General features: G+C 51.3%; 1 protein-coding gene and 1 non-coding gene across 4 annotated transcripts in view; both read right to left on the reverse strand.

Moving 5' to 3' along the window:
• Window positions 1-18573, reverse strand: part of SNX29 (sorting nexin 29) — a 475893-nt gene that overhangs the window by 345319 nt on the left and 112001 nt on the right. For all 3 annotated transcript variants that reach the window (XM_059415299.1, XM_059415297.1, XM_059415298.1), the window contains exons 12-13: window positions 14080-14143; window positions 11635-11763 (exon numbers count right to left, since the gene is read on the reverse strand). In XM_059415299.1, the coding sequence (XP_059271282.1) occupies window positions 11635-11763; window positions 14080-14143 (193 nt within the window). The remainder of the gene's footprint in view (window positions 1-11634; window positions 11764-14079; window positions 14144-18573) is intronic.
• On the reverse strand, window positions 11363-11497 carry LOC132027332 (U4 spliceosomal RNA). Its single transcript, XR_009407122.1, has one exon. It is a non-coding gene; the product is annotated as a U4 spliceosomal RNA (small nuclear RNA).

Consider the following 18573-nt stretch of genomic DNA (forward strand, 5'->3'; position numbering starts at 1 on the left):
AATCAAAACTACAGTGAGATACCACCTCACACCAGTCAGAATGGCTAAAATTAACACGTCAAGAAATGACAGATGCTGACAAGGATGTGGAGAAAGGGGAACCCTCCTACACTGTTGGTGGGAATGCAAGCGGGTGCAGCCACTCTGGAAAACAGCATGGAGGTGCCTCAAGATATTAAAAACAGAGCTATCCCATGACCCAGTCACTGCGCTAGTAGGGATTCACCCCAACGACAGAAATGTCGTGATCCAAAGGGGCGCCTGCACCTCAATATTCAGAGCAGCGATGTCCACAATAGCCAAACTATGGATGGAGCCCAGACGTCCATCAACAGATGAAGAAATAAAGAAGATGTGTATAAGGACAACGGAATATTACTCAGCCATTAGAACGGATGAAAGCTTTCCTTTTACACCTACGTGGGTGGAACTGGAAGGTACTGAGCTGAGCAAAATAAATCGGTCAGAGAAAGACATTTATCCTGCGGTTTCACGCATGTGGGATGTAAGAAACAGCGCAAAGGATCACAGGGGAAGAGTGGAAAAACTGGGAGGGGAAGAAACCAGAGAGGGAGACAAACCATGAGACTTTTAACTACAGGAAACAAACTGAGGGTTGCTGGGGGGAAGCTGGGTGGCAGATGGGGTAACCTGGGTGCTGGGCATTGAGGAGGGCACATGATGCGACCGGCACTGGGTTTATAGGCAAATGATTAATTACTGAACTCTATATCTGAAACTAATGATGTATAAGTTGGCTAACTGACTAAGGGGGCGGGGGGGGATAGAGAAACAGATCTTCGGCTTAAAATGTTTTTGTGACGGTGGTTTGGCTGTAGGAGCTGCATGATGGCAGGTGAGTGTGTGTTCGGAACCCAGAACAAACTTCGCGAACTTTCATTCGCTCAGCGAGCAAATAAACTTCGCCAACTTCCAGAATCCCTCAACTTGACAGTTGTCTCTCTTTAAACTGCATTTCTGCCGCTGCCAAGAATATCTCCCCTCCCCCGAGCTTCCTGTCGCTCCCCTCCCGGACTCCAAAATAAGCAGAAGGAGCTTGGCAGTGATGTCATCGCCACTGTCACCGCCTGTAGGGCATTCGCATGCTGGCTCTATTTAAGAGCCGGGCTTCATGTTCAGTGACATGGAAATTGCCACCTTGTGAACCGTACCGGAAAGGCGAGGTTCAAAAAATTTCCTACAAATAACCACGTTCCAAGCTCTGCCTCTCCCAAGACAAAGAGGAAACGCCAGGGCGTTCAGCGGAGCCAAGGGCTCCCGCTTCCAGAACCAGCCAGGTCCGACTGGTTCATTTCCACGCCTTCTCTCTGGTAGCACCAGTGCCAGCGCTCACTTTGGATAGTGGGCTCGCTCTCCTCCAATCAGTCTCCTTTCCCTGGCTCTTCTGCCTTCCTCAAACCCCTTCTGGTATTTGTATACACTTCTCCGGATTGCTCTACCTACTTCTCATTAGCATATAGCAGCAAATGGAGCATTAATGAATGGTAAGGGGGGAGGGGGCGGGACCTTGCCCCCTGCCGTGGATAATTATCATAACCTTTAAATCAGAGTTCTTTCTCAGTATTTACTGGTTTGGGTAACTTTCTATCTCCTGCTCCAGCGCTCTGGTGGGAAAAGGGACGGGCTGAGCTGCGGCAATGTTTCAGACGCAACCTTCTCCCTACTCCCCCGGCAGCTGCAGATTTTTCGCATCTTGATGAACCGCCCAAATCCATGCACATTTTGCGGGGAACATCTGGCACCGACAACTAATGGCTCTAAGGCGTAACCACTCAACGTGGGCACGTGCTTCGAGATGCAGCTGTTCGTGCAAATATACCTTGCTGCTTACTCCCCCTGAGAATTTTAGTTCATCAACAAAACCTGGGTCTTTGATTGGATTCTGGGAGCATTAGAGAAAATAAACAAGCACATGGCTTTCTCCCTCGTACGTGATTGCTCGAATAGATGCCGTGATGCTCCTGCTCCCCTGTTCCCCGTCCGTGGTTTTCATACAGAATAGGTATCTAGGAAACTCGCATGGGTCATGAAATTCTGAAAGGGGCGTGAAGGAACTTAGAGACTCTCCGCTGCTCCTGGTGTCTCAGAAGGTACTGCCATAGCTTTAAATTCAGTTGTTAACACATTTGGCTTTTCCACCTTTGTGTCTGGGGGAGCGAGGATCCCCATGTCTCTCCTTCCTCAAGAAAAATCAGCCGGGGAATCACCCATACCAAGGACACCCTGACCTTCCACACTCCCCAAAGCAGGAGCCGAGTGGTGATGAAGGGTGAAAAAATCGATTCCCAAGTCCTCCCGCGTCACCCTGCAGCCACAGCAACCCCTCACTTTGGCCGTGAAAACATTCATATCCCTTGCCCTGTGATCCTGTTCCTGCCAGTATAGACAGAAGACAGACGTTCACAGAGGGGAAAACAAGTGACAGGCACAAGGACACCTTCTCAGCATCTAGAATCGCAGAGAACTAGAAGCAGCCCCAACACAAGCCCATGTGGAAACCACCAAGTCAAGTGTAGAGACCTTCACAGCCATCACAAAGGACAAAGGGGCAGGTCCTCCACCCACGGTATCAGATGTCACCTCTTCCCTGGAGAGAATTCTGGCAATATGGATAGAGAGCTTTTACAGATTCCACCCCCCCCCTTTTTTAAGATTTTATTAATTTGAGGGGCACCTGGGTGGCTCAGTGGGTTAAGCCTCTGCCTTCAGCTCAGGTCATGATCCCAGGGTCCTGGGATGGAGCCCCACATCGGGCTCTCTGCTCAGCAGGGAGCCTGCTTCCTCCTCTCTCTCTGCCTGCCTCTCTACCTACTTGTGATCTCTGTCTTTTTCAAAAAAAAAAAAAAGATTTTATTAATTTGAGAGAGAGAGCAAGAGTGACAGCACAAAGCAGATGGAGCAGGGAGCCCGATTCAGGGCTCGATCCCGGGTCCCTGGGATCATGACCTGAGCCCACGGCAGATGCTTAACCCACTGAGCCACCAGACGTCCCTTTACAGAGCCCTTCTAACAGTGGAGTCCCACCTCTAGAAATCTAGACGAAGGACTTCAAAACAAAAAAGACAAAAAGGTTTACCAAAAAAAATATATGTTCACAGAAATCCTACTCCTATGAGGAGGGAGAAGAGTGAAGAGGCGTGGCTAAGGAAGTGGTATGAGAAACAAGGACGTAACCCAACACAGAACTCCACACAGCCTCTGAAAGGGCTAGCCACAGAAGGGAATGACACGAGGACGTGTTCATGGCGGGACGCTAATTGCTTTTCAAAGCAGACCAACTTACAGATTCAGGATGATCTGAATTATGTAAAATGAATACATCCATAAAATGAACTGGAATAAAATGCCTCATAAATAAGAAATAAAACACATTAATGGTAGTCGTGTCCAGGGGATTTCCTCCTTTAAACTGCTCTTATTCTCAGACTCGAGGATTGTAATTTGTAAATTATTTTTATATTCCAAGGGGCGGGGGAGGGGAATCTCTAAATGTAACTTGAAATCTACAGAGCAACACAAGAAAACGTTATGAAAAAAAAAAAAAAAAAAAAAAGCATGCGCACACTGAGGCGGTAGAACTATGAAACAATTGTCCTTAAATGGACTGAGGGGAAATAATAGTTATGCTAGGGTTGGGAGATCTGGGATGTTCTTTCCCATTTTGGGTTATGTTGCGTTTACACCTTAAAAAGGTATTTGTGGGTTTTTTTTGGTTTGTTTTTTGAACAGCACAGAAACAGGAGCTTTCTCAGGAGCTCTCCAGCTGACTAGTCATGGCAGAATTCTGCCCTGGAGCCCCACGTGCGTCCATCTGCACATGAGAGCGTCCAAGTCAACATCAGGAGAGCCGGTCAAGCTGCAGGACGACGGGTTCATGCTAATACCACACATGCAGAGCCTCCGACACCCACCCAAAGCCAGCCTGCCTGGTACTGATCATCAGCTTAAAAAGATCAGCAAAAGGGGCGCTGGGTGGCACAGTCGGATAGGCGACCGACGCTGGGTTTCGGCTCAGCTCCTGATCTCAAGGTTGGGAGATCGAGCCCCTGTCAGGCTATGTGCTCAGCGTGGAGTCTGCCTAAGGCACGCTCTCTCTCTCGCCCTCTGCCCCTCCACCCCCATCTAAAATAAAGTCTATCAGGCCGCCTGGATACAACCATCAACTAAGTGCCTGACTCTTGACTTTGGCTCAAGTCTGATCTCCGGATCACAGGACCCAGTCCTGCATCAGGCTCCGCGCTCAGCGTGGAGTCCACCTGAGTTTCTCTCTCCCCGTTCTCCCTCCCATGCTATCTCAAATAAATCAACCTTAAAAATATCATCAAAAGCAAAGACAGATGTTACCGGTGCTAATCCTTAGTGGATCAGCGTGTTGTTTTTCAAACCAGCATACAAAACTAACGCCTAACTTGGCTGTGAAAGACAGATTACAGGTGCCATCAGCTGCGGCCAAGCCCAGGTAGTCTCAGAGAACCTCCCCATACAGGGTCTGGAAGAACCAGAGGCATCAGCGTCACCTGGAGCTTTCGAGAAGCACCTGCTAATGGGCTCTGCCCAGCGCTGCCAAAACCCGAGTCTGCAGTCTACCATGATCACCAGGGGCACCCAGGGGAGACACTGAAGTTGGAGGAGAGCTTCTGGGAACCACTGGATGGTCAGCCTAGGCTGAGCATGACAATCACTGCACCAGGTCAGGTTTCACTTCCAGAGGCTGACCTAGTTGGTCTGCAGGGGCAGCCTGGACGTTGGTTTTTCTGGGGTTTTGGACACAGTTTTAAAAGCTCCCCTGGTGAATATAGTATATAGCCAATTCTAAGTAAGGCATTCAGCTCTTCAACCCAAAGAATTCTTTATTAGAAGGTTAGTTACATCTGAGCAACAGCAGGCTAGATTAACTCCAAAAAAATGACTCTTTGCAAGCTTGGATGGAGGAATAATTTACTTGCAAGAAACCGGAACAACCACGGCTGGCTTTTACCCAGTACTCACTCAGGGCGCTCAATGTGCTTAGCGCTTTCCATGCATCATCTCTTCGACAGCATCTAGAAGGGAGAGACGACTGTCCCAGTTTTCTAGGTGAGAAGCGTTAGGGGTACAATTCCCACCAGGAAGCCCCCAACTAGTAGTGGCAGAAGCACCGGCAGGACCCTCAGAATGAGTTTCTTACTCACCTTCCCCTATGCCTGACCTTGAGAAACTGGGCCGAATCCAAGGCTTGCCCCATACCATTCCCCTTGACTTCCTGCCAACTTAACTGGAGCATAAGCAAGTATCAGCCAAGGGTTAAAATCTTTGTTTATGCGTATCCCACCTCCCTCAATTTTCACACCTACAGGTTCAAGTCAGCTCGGTCTTGTTCATCTGACTGACTATGCTTAACAAAAAAAAGATGCCAGGGGAGTGACCCAACACATGAACACATAAGTACAAACCACTCTTCACCCAATTTCAGTAGCATTAAGCTTCAGGAACCCAGCTCCCCCTAAGCATCTTGTCTCCCACCCTGACGCGTACGTCTTCTACTCCTCCTCGTCCTGCCCCGTTCACTCAACAATCCGTGACTGCTCTGGTTTAAGTCATCAAGGACCTGCCAGTGGCTGATAAGGACAGGGTGAAGAATGAGGAAGAGCACAGCTCATCAGCTAAAAAGACTCGGCCAACAGCAAGAGCCACGACCTTGCGGAAAGCAAGCTTCGTGTCCAAGGGGGAAGTGAGGCCCAGAAGCACCAGAGTAGGTCAGGACACATAGTGGGAGCTCAAAAGGCAATTCACTGTGGTCAGGGTCTAGTTCTCAGTCAAAGCCAATCAGAGACTAAACCAACTCAAAATGGGCCAGAAGGCTCCCATCCAATTCTGATGGCGTATTTGCAAACTGTGTTGAAAATGAGAACACGGGGTAAGGGCTAAGGTAGGGATTCTCACTGGGATACCACCGTCTCCTAGAGGTGTGCATATCGTCATTTCTAAAGCTTCCCCGGTGACTCATGTTTGGCGCAACACAAAAGTGTGGAGACACTTACGGCCGTCACCAGCATTTATCCAGCGGGACCTGAGACACTGGCTATCCAGAGGGACAAGGCGGTCCCGCACCCAGGAGTGACCTACATACTGTCGTACTTGCAATTATCGTGGGCCCTTCACGTGGGTGCAAAATTTGTTTCTAGTCTGACCGGACAATCTAGCTCAATATCCACGCGACACACTAGTTTCTACCCTAGAACCTACCATACTCTGCGCTCCCGTTTTCTGTTCTTATAAAGAATGTTTTGTGATCTTCTTAGTGCCTTTAATCCAAACTCATGCATTCTGAGTAGGGGCAAGCACTTAACTGCATGTTTTCCAGCAAAGCCATACCCAGCCAAGAGATTTTAAAATCTACTTTTTACCTTGGATTCAGTTCCTTTTCTTTCTCCTTTGTAGCCATCACAGTGTTACTCTCGTTTAAGAATTACTTCTACACGTAGGTTATCGTAGCTATGCATTTTGTTTCAGTACAATAAAGGGCACGTGACCCAAATTTCTTCCCCCAATTATTTTTATTTTAGAAAAAAGAATACAGACTCTTCTAGAGCCTGGGAACTGCAAGTCTACAAGATTCGGTGCTTGCTAAGGAGGTCAGATTATTACTGGACATTAAGATCCAAACAAAGGCAAGACAGAGAAGAGGACACAGAGACTGTGTTTGACCCTCTCCACTCTGACCACTGGACTGCTGGGATGAAAACCATCTTCAATGAAGACATTTACTGTCCTTTTTCACTAAAAGCATACTCCTCCTGCAGTTCTCTAATTGAAAAACAACAAAAGGCAGAGACGGGAAAGCCAGTGAAGGTCTCCCGAGGGGCCAGACAGAATGATGGGAGTGGGTGCCCAAGAGCCTCAGAGAGCCTTCCCCTACAGACTGAGCAGTACGATTCTGTCTCACACACAGGACGTGGTCACGGCAGGTAACTACTCAACGACTCAAAGGGACACTTGCTAGGCACACAGGGCTGGAAAAAAAAATACTGGGAGGAGCTCAAGGTCAAGTGAAGGCCAGTGGCCCAAGGCTCCCAGATGCTTACTACAGGGGAAAACTAGGACAAGGGACAGCCCCACTAGCTCTGCCAGGCCTCAGCAGCCCTAGCCACCTACGGCCAATATACCAGCTCACACAAAATCCGGGAACATCCACTGAGCATTTACGATGAGCCCGGAGATCTGCTGAGGGCTTCAGAAGCATTAGCTCCTGTCACCTTCCCCACAAACCTATGAGGAAGTGTCACAGATGAGATTTATCTGCCCACAGCCTGCCCTGGAGACCTGGCAAGGCAGCCCATCACGGCCTTCTGCTCACTCCTGGCCACAGTGAAGATCTAAGAGGATACACATGGACAAAGAAGAAAGTCTCTCCTCTCTGGTTCTGCACAAGGCTTGGCACTACCAGAGACCAATTTGAGGCTACGTGCAGAGGCCCTACCCAAGGACACACACACAGAGCCAAGAGCAGGGAAGAGAAAGCAATGACCTCACGGGAGAACCTGGGTCCAGCAACACCTGGGGAGAATGACTGGTCCCACCACCATCAAATTCCCCCCCTTGAGCCAAGCTCATTTGGTTTGATTTCTGCAGCAAAAAGCTTATTCATATTAGTTCAGATTATTGTGCGCCAGTTCACGGGCCAAGAAAGGAAGATGTGAGAAACTTCGAGGTGGCCCAGCCAGGACAGTCACTGCGCCACCTCCATAGCCAAGGGTTAGACACAGCCCTTACAAGCCAGCACTCACCGCACACACCACACCATGGCCTGCTTTCTGTCATCTCCCAGGATCGATACAGAAAAGACCCACGACCTTCTAAATTTTCCAGAGGCTCGGGAGGGTCAGAGATCCGGTTCCATCACACAACCACTCTGTTCTCCTTTGCACACCCAAGCTCCCCAACAGGAGATGACGAGGTGACCAACAGTAGTAACACTAAGGCTGGTCCCGACAGGAGACAGGAAGCCGAGGCCCAGAGAGTGTTCTCAGCAGGACACACTCTTTACCCCGGCCCTGTATCATGACCAGCTGCACGCGTCCTCACGGACCCGGCAGGCTGATGGCTGAGGGAGGAATTTTACTTGGGCGCCAAGGAAACACAATTCCCTCCACCCCCCTCTCACACAGTCAAAGAAGTCTGGTTAGTTAGGATTCAGGACTGTAACAGCGAAGACCATTCACAAACTGACTCGAGTAACAAAGGGAATTTATTAGTTCGCGTGACTGCTAAGTCCAGAGGAACAATAGCTCAAGAAAAGACTGGATCCAGGAGCTCAAGGTACACAAAACTCCGACTAGCCTGTTTCTCTCCCCACCCCTGCCCCACCCACTTCTCCACCGTGTTGTCGCCATTTGAGGTCAGGATCCGCCCCCATAGCCGCAAAGACTGCTCCCGACAGTGCCTGCCTTACACCCCGTCCTCTCAAGAATGCTCTTACTGCCTTTTACCGGTCAACGTGGCTGCACACCTTCTGTGACCCAGTCACCGTGACCAAGCAATAGAAACAGCTGACGATTCAAGCCTGCGTCACAGCCGTACTCTGCAGCCCAGGTAGGCAGTGGTAGACTCAGTCCCGCCAAATCCCACAGAACAGGAAGGAAGAACGCCCCATCAGGACTGGGATAGTGTCCACCCCAGGGAGAAAGAGAATCCTGATGGCCACGGGAAACAGGCTCTCAACTGACCCCCAAAGACCTCTGCCTCTCAGAAGGCACATCCCTGTGCCGCCCCCTCCTACACTAAATCGGGACTGATCTGTGTGACAACAGGAAACAGGGAAACAGACAGGGTCTCATTCCCAAGACCAGGCTGTGAAAGACCATGTCTTCCATGTGGCGTGTGCGCTTGCTCTTAGCTTACTCACGCTCCAGGAAACCAGTTGCTGTGCTGTGCGCAGGCCCCCTGAAGAGGCCCACGGGGCAGGGAACCAAGATCCACACAAGTGAACTTGAAGGTGGACCCTCCAGGAGCACCTGGCTGACTCCATCAGTGGAGCATCAACTCCTGATTTCGGCTTGGGCCATGATCTTGGGGTGCTGGAGCTGAGCCCTCCCCTGAGCGGGGAGTCAGGGGGTCCTCTCCCCCTGTCCCTCTGGTGCACACATGTGCGCCCTCTCAAACACACAAATCAAAAAACAAACAAACAAACAAGAGTGGACCCTCCAGTCCCAACCAAGCCTTCAAGTGACTGCAGCCTCCTGATCAAAGTTCCGGCAAGGGGCACAGGAACTCTCTGGAACGGCTCAGCAATTGGGCGGTTTCAGAACCACACACATCCAGCGGCTCTGGCAGCTTCCTTCCTGTTCTCTCCTGCTCAAGTACGTGCCACTTCACACAGGTTCCTCACACCTGCAGACCACAAACCTTCACACACCTTCCACTCTTAGCTACCTGTGGTTCCAGTGGGAATACTCCAGATGCTAAAAACCACCTCAGAGACTGCTTTTTTCTATTCCATTCACGGGCTAAAATTCTCCTCAGAATTACCATAGACCAAAACACACTTACTAGAAGCTGCACTGAACCGCTTCTCTCCAGAGCCTCCCGTCCTCTCCGGTACAGCTCTCATTTCGTCCTTTCTGGTGCAGAAGATCATCTCCTCATCTCATAAACGAGGAAATGCGCACCTGCTCACCTTCAGCCCTGACCCAGAAACACAATCCCCAAGCAACAGAGCGGGGGCTCAAGGCTAAGCAGCCTCCTCACACAATCCCAAATGGCCGAGACCAGCCGTCTGTGACTCAGAACCAGTCTCAGCAGACGTCAGCCTTTATTGTAAACACGCACAATTCTACCCCCGAACCCTGGCATGGCCAAACTGAATGGTGGTCCCCTGGGGAAAACACCGGGGACCGTACTCATCACGGTCATTCAACTTTCTGACGTTCTCGAGAGGGCATTTCAAAGTATGAGGAATGCAGAGAAGCTGCAAGTAAAACTAGATACAAGATCCTTGATTCACAGACCTGTACCCCTGGGAATAAAAATATATGTGTATAAAAAATAAGAAATTAAAAAAAAAAGATACGAGATCCTTGCACCACGTTCGATTACGTATATGTAACAATGCCACTAGTGCCACACGTGTCACCGGACAGTGCCTGGGCGGTAAGTCTGCGTGAACGCCCGAGCTCTGGACTGCCCTGCACAGCCACAGGACCCCAGCTCCTGGGGTGGTTTGGTTTTTGTTATTTTTTTCTAGAGAGAAAGCACATGCGAGCAGGGAGGGGGCAGGAGGAGAGAATCTCAAGCAGACTCCCCACTGAGCGCAGAGCCCAACACGGGGCTGGATCTCAACCCAGATTACCACGACCGGAGCCAAAATGAAGAGCCGGCCGCTTAACCGACTGAGCCACCCAGGTGCCCCTCCTGGTCTTATTTTAAAGTAGCTTTAAAGAGCCACCAATAAACTGCTTATCCTACCTAAAACAGAAATAAAACTCAAACTCAAATGTCCAACAAATGGAAGTGATTTTCATGCGGCTCACTACCTCAATGAAATACCACATCCAGGCACATAAAAGCCACTAAGATGAGATCTTAGTGCTTCAGAGAAGCAGACTAAGAAATGACAGGCTATAGATCTTAAGGGCAGTCCATAAAAATGTTTGCATGTGAAGAAACGCAGGAAAAGCCACACATTTTTATGGGACTTGAGATTGTGAGTTTTCTTTAATAGGATATAAACTCAATCAGAGGAAAGGAAATAAAATGACTCTTTACTAAGAACAGGCTTAACTGTATTCTTCATTAGGAAGATGCAGATGAAAACCATCTGTGAGGTTAGCAGGGACCCAGATGTGGGACCGGACCCCAGCAGGCACGGCTGGGCAGAAGCAGGCCTTCCCATCCGCCGCCGCGGGACACACAGTAGCTCGGCCTCTAAGGTTAGGGGGTGCGGCGGGAAGGGCAGAGGAAGGATTGACCTTTATGCACCTTAGGAAACCACTGCACTTTGACACATCAGTTCTACCTTCAGGAATTTTTCCAACGAATTTAGGAGAACCAAGTGAGGAACGCAAAGGCTGTGCACTGTGGCATCGTTACAAACAACATTCTTGTCTTAGTGCGTCTCACGGACCTCCGACGCCTGGCTACCGGCACCCTCGCTGAACCCCCTCTGGTGACCATGACCAGCAATCCTGATCATGAGCTATCAGAAAGAGGGCGGCCCCACGTAGCCCTGTAGGGAACCATCTCCACACTGTCCGGGGAGGGGGTGTGGGACAGATGACCGTCGTTCACAGGGTCAAAGGAAGGGAAGACAGAGGGAGGCGAAGGAGCAGCTCGGATAGGCTAGCACCGCCTGCTTCCAGGGGACTGCACCATTGTATTTCGAACCATATGCATACAGATTATGCAATAACTATCCATTAAGTTAACATTTCAATTAGCAATAATTGCGCCTCGCCTTGGATAAACCTCATTGGCTATGATACTGCCACTGCGCAAAGCTTAAGTTAACATTTCAAATGCACAGATTTCCACTGCCTTTTGTTGTTTAATTTTAAGCGGGGCAAAGGGTGTGCTTGGGGTTCGCACAAAGCCATGGCCCGCCCCACGCCTCCTTGTCAGGCCCCCTGCTCCGCCTACCGTGCCAGCGCCTGGACCTTCAGGACATGCCGCTCCTCCTGCTCAGCCACCTTCTTTTTCAAGGTGTCGACCTCCTGCCGCAGCGCCGCCGAGTGCTCCATCTCCCCGTCCAGCAGGTTCCGCAAAGACCTGGGCAGAGGGACCATCTGTTCAGACACAGTGAGCAGAGCCCGCCGCACCACGACACAGATTCATCTACATCCGCACCCCTTCGTTTCCCATGAGGGTCTGCACAGCCCTCATTCCAGTCTGTCTCGTGGAAGGGGACCCAGAGACCCCGAAGTCTGCTCAAGAGCCTCTGAGTAAGAGCCAGGAGGTGGCCCAGGCTCTGTGCCTCCCCGCCCCATGGCCCATGAGCAGCGTCAGTCACAGGCAAACAAGTAGTGGAGAGACCCCCAGGCAAGCCCCTTTCAAGGTATCCCACCGCAAGGAGCGGCGCGTGAAAGGAGACCTTTTTGTCACAGCCGCACAAGAAGACACGGAACCAGGGCAGGGATGCCAGGGTCCCGTGAGCAGCAGCAGCGGTCGGAGACGGAGGTCTCGTCTCATTTCCACTTCTACCCACCAAGCACACCGGCCTCCGGTCACAGCGTCTCCAGGTGACACAAGCCCACGTAGCGTTCTATAGCCTTATCTGGTCTCACACCACAGAGATCCTGCTCTGTGTCATGTTTCGGAGTTAACCCTCCAAAACACATCCACTGGTCATCCTTGGTCTTGAAAAGCAGACAAGATGGCAGCTCTTCCAGAAAGAGCCGGAAGCTGCCACCAAGGTGTGTGCCAAACATGGTTCGGACTTCCCGTTTACTTATGGACCTCAAAAGGCTCTTTCTAGAGAACATTTACTCACTCTGGGGCACCTACATCCCAAATCTAGTGCACATATGCCAGGTGACATCAGGAGAGAGACCGAAGTGTGACTGTGAACTTGGCAGACACCCCACCCCCACCCCCAATCACTCACTCGCCTCGAAGGCCCACATTCCTGCCAAGCTTTGAAAAACTCTCTTCATGGGGCCTGGAACCCCAGGACACAAACGTGGTGCGATTATCTCCCCCATCGGTTCGGAGGAATTGACAGAACTATTGTTCTTCACAAGGTAAGACGGAACCCATGGCTTCTGCCAAGAGAGCAGCTCCAGCTGGAGCAAGGAAAAAGAATCCTGTGTTGTCTACAAGCCCTTCATTCAAAGTTTATTTTAGTTGGAAAATTGTGCTGTCTCAGATTTCTCTTTTAAAAAATTATCTTTGTTTTAGGAATCATGCTGTTTGCCTTTACGTGTTTCCATTAAGGACGAGGAAGAAGCTTGTCAAGCACGGCCCAAAATAAGGTTTAAAAAAGACACTCATGATTGCCTGTCACCATGGACACTTAATTCCAGCTCTGAGTCAAAGAGTAAGAAAGCAACATGACGACATCACCACAGGCACATGTGCGCCCGTCGCCAACCCCCAGGGAGGCAGGACGATCAGGCTCACAGAAGCTACAACCGCAGGCAAATCCCTCCACCAACAGCCCTAGTCAGTCGAGAAGCTCCCGTTGAAGGCAGCCAGATGGGAGCAGCAGAGCTAGTGCGGGGCAGAGAGCTACCACTGTCTTCAACGGGGAACCCAGCACAATAAAGCCCTTCACCTTCTCACAGTCTGTAACCGGGCTTCTTCTGAACAAGCCAAAAGGAAGCGAAATACCATCTTGCCCTAGGTATCCCTGATTTGAGGAAACTAAGTATCTGAGTGCCTGCGACATGGTAAGAAGATAGGCCCTCAAATAAAAGGTTATTCCGAGGGTGCCTGGGTGGCACAGTGGGTTAAAGCCTCTGCCTTCAGCTCAGGTCATGATCTCGGGGTGCTAGGATCGAGTCCCGCATTGGGCTGTCTGCTCAGCAGGAAGCCTGCTTCTCTCTCTCTCTCTCTCTCTCTCTGCCTGCCTCTCTGCCTACTTGTGATCCCTCTCTGTCAAATAAATAAATAAAATCTTTAAAAAAAAAAAAAAAAATGTTACTCCGAAGACTGCTTGGGGGCCCGGGGGGTGGGCGCTGAGAGGAGCACTCAGAGGAACTTAGCTAACAGGTATTGGGGGGGGGTTCTTTGTGAGGTGGTGAGAACATTCTAGAAGAGGACCCTGGTGAAGGCTGCACGTCTGCTGACACTGAACTGTACCCTTGAAACAGTTCAATTACATAAGGTGTGAATTATATCTCAAAGACCCTTTTTAAAAAAAGATGTTGGGAGAGTGCTGCTTTACCAAATTCTTATTGTGTTGTAAGGCAGAGCCACGACTGGGAGGTTTTCAGTCCCTGCCAGTCCTCAAGTGGTACATCCCACACGCGCAGAGAACACTGGTCACAACCCTGTCAAAGCAAAATCTCCCGCATCCGTGAGACTCTGTCCCAGAGCTGGTGAGTCCGAGAGACTCCTCCCCGAGCCTGAAAAATCAGCAAGTACCTGTTCTCTTCTTCCAGCTCGTCCTTCCTATTCATCATGGCCACAATAGCTTGTCGCAGTTCACCTGAGGGAAGAGAGAAAGTCGAGATTCATCAGCAGATCCCGCCTGTTTCACTGTCCCCTCACCAAGCTCGTTTATGTGCTATTTAGGGCAGGCTGTCTAGCCAAGTTCCCTTTCCCCTGTCAAAATGAATCTCCAAGACCCAAAGGGGGCAGCGCATCCCTCCCTAGCCGCAGGAAGCAGGAGGGCCGTGCAGAGGGAGGAGCGTGGAGGGCTCTCCTCAGGCAGCACACTCCGCGGCCAAGCCTCTGCGGGAGGGAGCACTCACCACCCACACGCATGAGCCCTGTGACACGTGTGTCATGCCCCCCCTCCTGGGGTCACCAGGCATCACCAGCCCCTCTGCCTAGCCTCAACTGCAGAGACAGCAGCTTCTGACCAGAGGCCGTCCTCAGACTCTCCAGATGGTTTTAACTGCACTGTTTTGACCCTCTCCACAAATCGTTGGATTTCATGGTAAGAACCTGTCTTTTCTTATGTTCACGCCCAATGTCCAGTCTGATAAAACGCTGCTCTTTCATTCAGGCCCAGCTGAAAAGGCACACCGTCCAGGGAGCCCTCCGTGACTTCCCCACCCCTCACAAACAGCAGAATGTGCAAGAATGAACCACCTTCCTCTTACTATTAGCTTACAGCTCTTAAAGGTACACTATAGAAGTGTACCAAGACTTTTGGTCCCCAGAAGTCCAGCACGTTGGGTGCTTGGTGCTTGGTACAGGTTCACGGACAATGAGCGATGCAAACTATTCACACCCAACTACAAAACCATGGAAACGAACAACAGGAGTAACAGCTGCCCTGTAACAAGCACTTCCGACGTGCAAACTATCAGTACCTGACTTGTCTTGTGTCAGTTTTCACGACCACAGGATGAGGACGCCCAGTACAGAGCGGAAACCTACACTGGGATAAGGCCATAGGGTCTAAAGTCACCTCCCACGCCCCAAAGCCAAGAATGGTGGAAAAGGCCTTTGGCAGGACCAAGAGCCGCAGAGAAGTCCCTTTAGTGGGGAGCTGGGAGGGGCAGCAGCTTCCACTCCAGGGACGGGGGCAGGGATCCATAAAGAGCTGCCATCAACAGACTCTCAGGCTGGGCAGATCCAACTTCAAGCCCCAGCACAGACACTTCCTGCCGGGTAACCTCAAGCGGGCTTCTACCTCTGCCAAAATCCAGAGGAGTATTAACGCCACATTCCTTGCAGAGGAATTCAGGAGGCAATCCGAGTTCCCGGCCTGGCAGACACACCGCAGCAAATGCAGAGAGTGGTTCAGCGTCCTGAATTTTAAAACCTAGGACCCGGGTTCAAATTCTGACTCTGCAGCTAGTTAACTCTGGGCAAGTTAAACCACCTGTCTGAGCATCAGCTCCCTGTCTACAAAATGGGGTCCCGATAGTCACTAGTTCATACAAGCGTCCTGAGGATTCAGTCTGTAATATGGAAGCGAGGTGCTTAGAAAAGGCTCGGCACATAGTCAACACTCAACATGTTACCTGTTACTGTAATTAGCGGCGGTTCCTTCAACAGCAAGAGGGGGACGAGGTAGCAGTGACGACACAAGCAGGAACTGGTTCAATCAAGCACATTTTCAGGAGTGAGGAGATTTTACAGAGTTCCTGTGTACCTCAACCTTGGGAAATAAAAGTTTTTTTAAAGGGGTCTAAGCCCTAGAGCAGCAAACTAAGTAATAGAACTTTCTCTAAGTGTCGACCAAGATCACCATGGGCAACGTGAGAAATCAGACCCAAAGACTGAGGTGTCACTTGGAAGAGACAGAGCGGCTGGGTTCTAGGGACACAGCACGAAGGGATCCCAGATACTGCCTTCATGACAGCTAGAAACTGTGTTCCACGGAGGAAAGACAACTAGGAGGAGGCAGCAGTCCTCAGAAAGTCCCAGAAAACATGAATGTTCTTCCAGCCAAAAGTCACAGTCGCTGGAATGAGAGAGCTGGGCCACAGGCTCGCTCTGAAGGGACCCGACCACACCACCCAGGGGCCACCCATGGGAAGACAGTGCGATGACCAAGGCTGAGCTCACCACCGCAACACCAGGAACCAGAAGGATAAACAAGGCTGTGAGACGATCCCTCTGGCCTTCCCCGGACCACCACCGCCGCACAGTCACTGTCACAAGGACACAGGAAATGCCCCAAGTTGGCAGCGACCCACGAGCAAACGCCGGGACAGACTTTACTTCCACGCGCGTTCACCTGGCTGACTTTTCTCGGGCAGCACAGCCAGCGGCAACTCCGGGCTTGGTGTTCACAGATCACATAAGCATGCTGTTTCTCTGAGCACGGGGGACGCGCGCCGGCGGGGGCACTCCCTAACTGGTCATTTTCCCTCCTCTCCCCGACACTGCCCATCTCCTTACTGCTTCAGTCTCTGTCACCTTCTTCCTCCTTATCACTGGCCACAACACACGTTTCAAGTGACAACGGAGTGGCCTCTGTGCAGTGCGGCCTCTGCTGAGCCTGGCTGAGCCGGGGTCTCCCTCGCCCCAGGCAGAAGGCAGAGGTCCGTCCGCCTCAAAACCGGTTCCCTGCTTGGCTTCCGAGACCCAACAAGCAAATCCGGCCAAGTACGCAAAAAAATATTCACTGTAGGAAATTGATCTGGCATAAAGAGCAGCATTTCCAATCACTGTGGAAAGGGTGATTTTGTCCATAAAGGTCACCATTGGGGGAGCAAGAAACAAGACGTACATCCCCGCTTCTGTTATGTACCCAAATAAATATCCAAGGGAATCATTAACTGTGAAGCGCAGCCCTGAAACACTAGAAGTATGGGAACAAACATTTATGCCATCTTGCAACAGAGGCCTTAACGTGAAAGCAAGTACATGAACGAAATTATGTTTGGTTTGGTTTTTCCAACTTCTGCCCATAGAGGGCCCATGTAACGAAAAACTAATCCAGGAAACTTGACCCTGTTCAGGGGTATCCAACAGAGCAGGAAAAAGACACAGGTTTCCCTCATCAAATCCCAGACCCCTCAAGTTCCCCTCCGGGACCTCGGTCAACCCCTCAGCCGCCACACTGCTGCTCACACCCTCGGGCTCGCAGGGCAGGGCAGGGACGACAGAGTTTTCCTGGAACGCAGCCACACTCACCCGTTCTCATAGGGTCTACGGCTGCTTCTGCATGACAGCAGCAGAGCGGGGTTGTCGGGACCGGAATGGAGGGTCCTATCGCATGGCCTGAAATATCTGCCATCTGGCCCTTTACAGAAAAGGTTTGAGGGGTGTCTGGGTGGCTCAGTGGGTTAAAGCCTCTGCCTTCGGCTCAGGTCATGATCCCAGGGTCCTGGGATCGAGCCCCGCATCGGGCTTTCTGCTCAGCAGGGAGCCTGCTTCCCCACCCCTTTCTCTCTGCCTGCCTCTCTGCCTACTTGTGATCTCTGTCTGTCAGATAAATAAATAAAATCTTTAACAAGAAAAGAAAAGGTTTGCCTGTCTTAGGAGGACATCCAGACATTCTGCCCTCCGCTCCCTCACCAGCAGCCTCCTCCAGTCCAGGGCTGGAGGTAGGGGTCTGGAGTTAGGTAGGGGACCCATGGGACACTCACGCCCGGCCATGGAGCTCACCGGCCAGACCGCAGGCAGACTGTCATCCAGGCTTCAAGAGAGGTGAGCCCGCAGGGGAGCAGCTGCTGCCTCAGACACTCCGGGGATGTCCTCGGCTTTGCCACTGGTCCCCCCAGCTGTCCCTGTTCAACCTCTTGCCCTGGATCTTCTTCATCTGCCTCCAGGGGTTCCCCAGGGGCGGCAGTGTCTACACCCAGGGCTCAACCACTGCCTGCCCCCCGCAGATGCCTGATGCTCCAGCACGAAATCACCGGCCCCTCGTGTGGTTCGCACCCCCACTGGCTCCTGCACTCCTCCCTACTTTGTCTGACACGCGGCAGACCCACTCCCCTTCTTTCATGCCTCTGGGTCTTGGCACAGGCTATCTTGAGGGACTCAGAGCCTCCTTCGGGCAGCGGCCAGGGATCACCTCTTCTGTGAGACCCTCCCCCACCAGCAGGGGCAGCCAAAGAGCCAGGAGGCCCGCCCAGTCATACTCCTACCCCTGCTGTGGACTCTGCCCACAGAGGCCTCCAGCTGCAGCCACGGAGACATTGGGTGGCTGCTTACCTTCAAATGAGCCCATCAGAGGGAATTCTCCAGAAGTCTGGAATAGGCCAGTTTCTGACTAAAAATAAAGGGGCGGGGGAAGTAGGTAGGAGCAATGCATCTGGCCAAGAACAAACGAATCTATGTTGCTCCACCAAGACCCATGTGCTAAAAGCTGAGCTGAGGACAGCTGGCCAGGCCTGGGACAAAGGAGCAAAAAGACACAGGGGCAGAAGTCTGCCAAAGAGAAGAGCCAGCAAAACCCGTCCAGGCAAACCTAGGACAGAGAAAACATGGAGTTTTGCAAAGGCGCTGGTG

The sequence above is a fragment of the Mustela nigripes genome, chromosome 11 (genome assembly GCF_022355385.1).
Source record: "Mustela nigripes isolate SB6536 chromosome 11, MUSNIG.SB6536, whole genome shotgun sequence".
Taxonomy (NCBI): domain Eukaryota; kingdom Metazoa; phylum Chordata; class Mammalia; order Carnivora; family Mustelidae; genus Mustela; species Mustela nigripes.